The sequence below is a fragment of the Glandiceps talaboti genome, chromosome 21 (assembly GCF_964340395.1).
Source record: "Glandiceps talaboti chromosome 21, keGlaTala1.1, whole genome shotgun sequence".
Lineage (NCBI taxonomy): Eukaryota > Metazoa > Hemichordata > Enteropneusta > Spengelidae > Glandiceps > Glandiceps talaboti.
This window is the reverse complement of record NC_135569.1, coordinates 7,620,929-7,624,478: the sequence shown is the minus strand read 5'-3', so window position 1 is coordinate 7,624,478 and position 3,550 is coordinate 7,620,929. Positions and strand designations below refer to the sequence as shown.

Genomic DNA, 3,550 nt, shown 5'->3' with positions numbered 1-3,550 from the left:
TATCAAACGTTTAGTGTCCGATAACCCGACCGATCCATGTTTATGTAGATTTTCTTGCCAAAGTATATTTTGTTACTTTTTTAAACGACTTCACAATTTTTGTGATTTTACTTTATTTTTTATCTTGAATATGTAAAATAAGTTAAAGGTCAGCAGTGAAAAAACTAGGTGGGGGTCGGGTAACCGGAACGAAACAATGTTAGGCCTAATGGCGCACACTATGCGCACATCAATTGCTAAATGTTATCTCACTTTGAACACAAACAAATAGCGTTTGAATTTCCACCCGAGTCATTGCATCCATCAATGATGTTGATCATATTCACAATGAGACAAAATATATCATTTTTATGCTTGCATGCAATCAGTGTCAGTATTTATTTTGTTCAATAAATCAGCTACAAAACACATCGCCCCACCAATATACAAACTGAAACCTTATAGTCCATCTGGCTTAGTAGCAACAGTATTGATTTTACAGCTGGTAGTTCCAAGGGAAAGAGTTTGTGAATTCAAATATAACCAACAAATCAGATGTTTACAGAACAAAAAAAAAACATTTATATAGCGCCATATATCCACCACAGTGCACAGAAGAAAAAACGAAATAAAACAAAAAAGTACTGCACGAAGAAGAATAAAAAACTTTATTATAATGCTATCTGAATAACCTATAAAAAGAAAAAAAAACTAAACATTTTTCAGGAATTAATCTGTTGATTGTCGTCCACTGTTCAGTAGTCTTGTATTGTCAGCATTTTTTTCCACGAGTTCTACGTGTGAGTTCTTCAGCGACACTTTTCACTTACAAGTTGCAAGCGATGGGTCCCTTCTTACCTGAAAGGAACAGAATACACAACAAGTGTTGATTAAAAGGGAAGACTACTTCAAGAAATAAATACATTTTCCTAAACTGTAGGGTACTGCAGAACTATTTCATTATTTAAACATCGTATACACAGGGAAAACGTTTCAGTCATGCGTGCATTCCTGCCACAGTCCTGCAGCAGGATGCTGCTGGACTGTTGCAGCCAAAAAGAGTCAATCCTGCATGTCTCAGAGTTGTGACTCATGACAACTAACCCTCAGTGGAAAGATTCGTCTATTTTGCGTATCGAGCATAGTAGTACAATACTCACCATGGGTAGCTTCAGCTCTGTGACAAATAGCTGCATATTTTCCACTCTGTTTGATTTTTCTGAATCCTTCATCAAACCACTCCAGTAATGGATTATCCTTGCGAGTACCCACATACAATCCTTCTGAACAAGTCAACATGCTACCAATTCCCATGATACCATCGGGTGTACCACCAAACATCTCACTCGATGTTTCATTACCAGAATCGGACGGAAGAATCCACGAATGCGCAAATCCAGCATCAATCTGAAAAGAAAGGTCAGCTTACTAGTAATACGCCCTCAATACAATATAAATAACAGAAATGCCAACATTTTATTTATTGAATTTTATACAGAGGTTCTGTATGATTAACAATCTACTTAAACACTAAGTTTAGCTCAGAAAAAATGGACCGGCGATTTATTTTAGTGTCGGAGCATCACACTGATAGTATATTTTTTCAAATTACTATTACATATTGCAAGTCTGTATGTATGTATGTATGTATGTATGTATGTATGTATGTATGTATATATGTATGTATGTATGTATGTATGTATGTATGTATGTATGTATGCATGCATGCATGCATGCATGCATGTATGCATGTATGCATGTATGTATGTATGCATGTATGCATGTATGCATGCATGTATGTATGTATGTATGTATGTATGTATGTATGTATGTATGTATGTATGTATGTATGTATGCATGCATGTATGTATCTGAACTTGTTAGATGAATCATGTCATTTTTTTCCCACTTTCACAGACGTGTGCTTTGCGCTCATGTCTATATTTTGAGCTTTAATGTCTTGCCATATTTTAATTGACCATGAAATGCATTAACATCTCAAGAAGGTCAGCCTATTACTATACAAGGTCGAATTGTAACACCACACAGCAAATGCCCTGCATGGTGATGATGTCATTCTTTAATATTGAGATCCTTCTGGGAGGTTACACGAAACACATACACATAAATGTCATATTACAAAACAAACTGTAGATACCAATACCATGCGTAATATGGTATTCGTTTATTTGATTTTTAAGACGCAAATTTTTATACGATATTCATTGCTATTGCTATTCATACAAGTCAGTGTATTTTTATCATGTGGTTGGTGTCAGCTTTTCTCATCGCCAGTTTCCCCGTCAATATTTTCTTTAGCTGCAGTCAAAGTATTGATTTGAAAAGAACCATAAACTATTATTAAACGTTCAGTTTTTCAAACTTCAGTCATTCCTAAATATGTTTTCCCATTTCTCAATCAAAACATATTAAGGTCTTATTTTCCTTATTTTACTCTCAGACTCGATGTGAACGAAAACTTTAGCTTATTTCTTCACAAATAATGGCCATTATTTTGGCCAAAGTCGAATTTCAATGTTTCAACAAAATATAGATGAATATAAAGATTAAGTAATATTCGGCCAAATAAAAAAAACTTGCGTATTCAAGAGAAATAATAATAAAATCGCGAAAATCGTGTGAAGTCTCACAAGAAATAGTGGGTGCAGAACTGACATCAACTTAAAAAGACAATATAAAACTATTCTTCCAAATTGAATCTGTAATGGTTATACATCTGGTAGGAAGAAATAAACAACACAGAGACCATTTGGAAAACAATGGAAAACCTTTACTAGACACTCACTAATGAAAAAATATATTTAAAAAAAATCTACCTACCCCACCTATTTTAAAATTGAATGTAATCGGAACCACATAATTGTTTTACGCCTTAGAACATATCCATTCTGTGTTTAAGACTTGTTTTGCTTTGAAATGTGAAAAAAAAAACGTTTTCCGAAAGCCATCAGAATTTCCGAAATTCAACTGGAAGGCCATCTCCAGTCATAAAGTAATTAAAATGAATCTTGAGGTTTGCTTTGAACACATTAATGGAACACAATGAATGGAAATACAATAAAACATCGTAAACTATTCGGCAGAATATCCACTTAATAACCGGTTTATCCGTATAATAATAACGTAATATGATGGCATTACCAACACGAAACCGTCACTTTAAACTCCTTCACTTGGTAAATATAGTAACGAACAAAATGACATAATGAAGATCAAAATAAAGTTTGTGGAATTAACGCTGGTGTAGATCTCAGACCACTAAGAGTGTAGATCAAGCATCACTGAACGACATCTCTGGATTATCTGTCCCTATAGTGATGGCCGAGGGTTCCATTGAGTCATGATCAGCAAACACCGTTACTATGGCAGCATTGTTAATGTCGTCCCAAATGTCCTGAAAACAATGACAACACAACAGTTTGTAGATTAATTAAATATCACATGTTTGGTATACCATTTGTCTACTTTAATATTGATCGTACATCATAGGACTCCAAACAGCAAAGCAGAACAATGCAGAATGGTGTGATAGATAAACTAGACAAAGGGT

The 3,550-nt window shown here is 34.4% G+C and overlaps 1 protein-coding gene across 1 annotated transcript; it reads right to left on the bottom strand.

The window, feature by feature from the left end:
* Nucleotides 1-596: 596 nt before the first annotated feature.
* On the bottom strand, nt 597-1,356 carry LOC144451875 (uncharacterized). Its single transcript, XM_078142790.1, has 2 exons — nt 1,140-1,356; nt 597-837 (listed from the first exon to the last, which is right to left on the bottom strand). Exons 1-2 carry the CDS (start codon nt 1,318-1,320, stop codon nt 806-808), a joined length of 213 nt encoding a protein of 70 aa, XP_077998916.1. The 5' UTR covers nt 1,321-1,356; the 3' UTR covers nt 597-805.
* Nucleotides 1,357-3,550: the final 2,194 nt, after the last annotated feature.

Excerpts from the sequence above, each read along its gene's own strand:
- LOC144451875 (XM_078142790.1), bottom strand. The coding sequence starts at position 1,320 with ATGTTTGGTGGTACACCCGATGGTATCATGGGAATTGGTAGCATGTTG. Across the intron at positions 838-1,139 it reads CAGAGCTGAAGCTACCCATG|GTAAGAAGGGACCCATCGCT; the intron begins GTGAGTATTGTA and ends TGTTCCTTTCAG.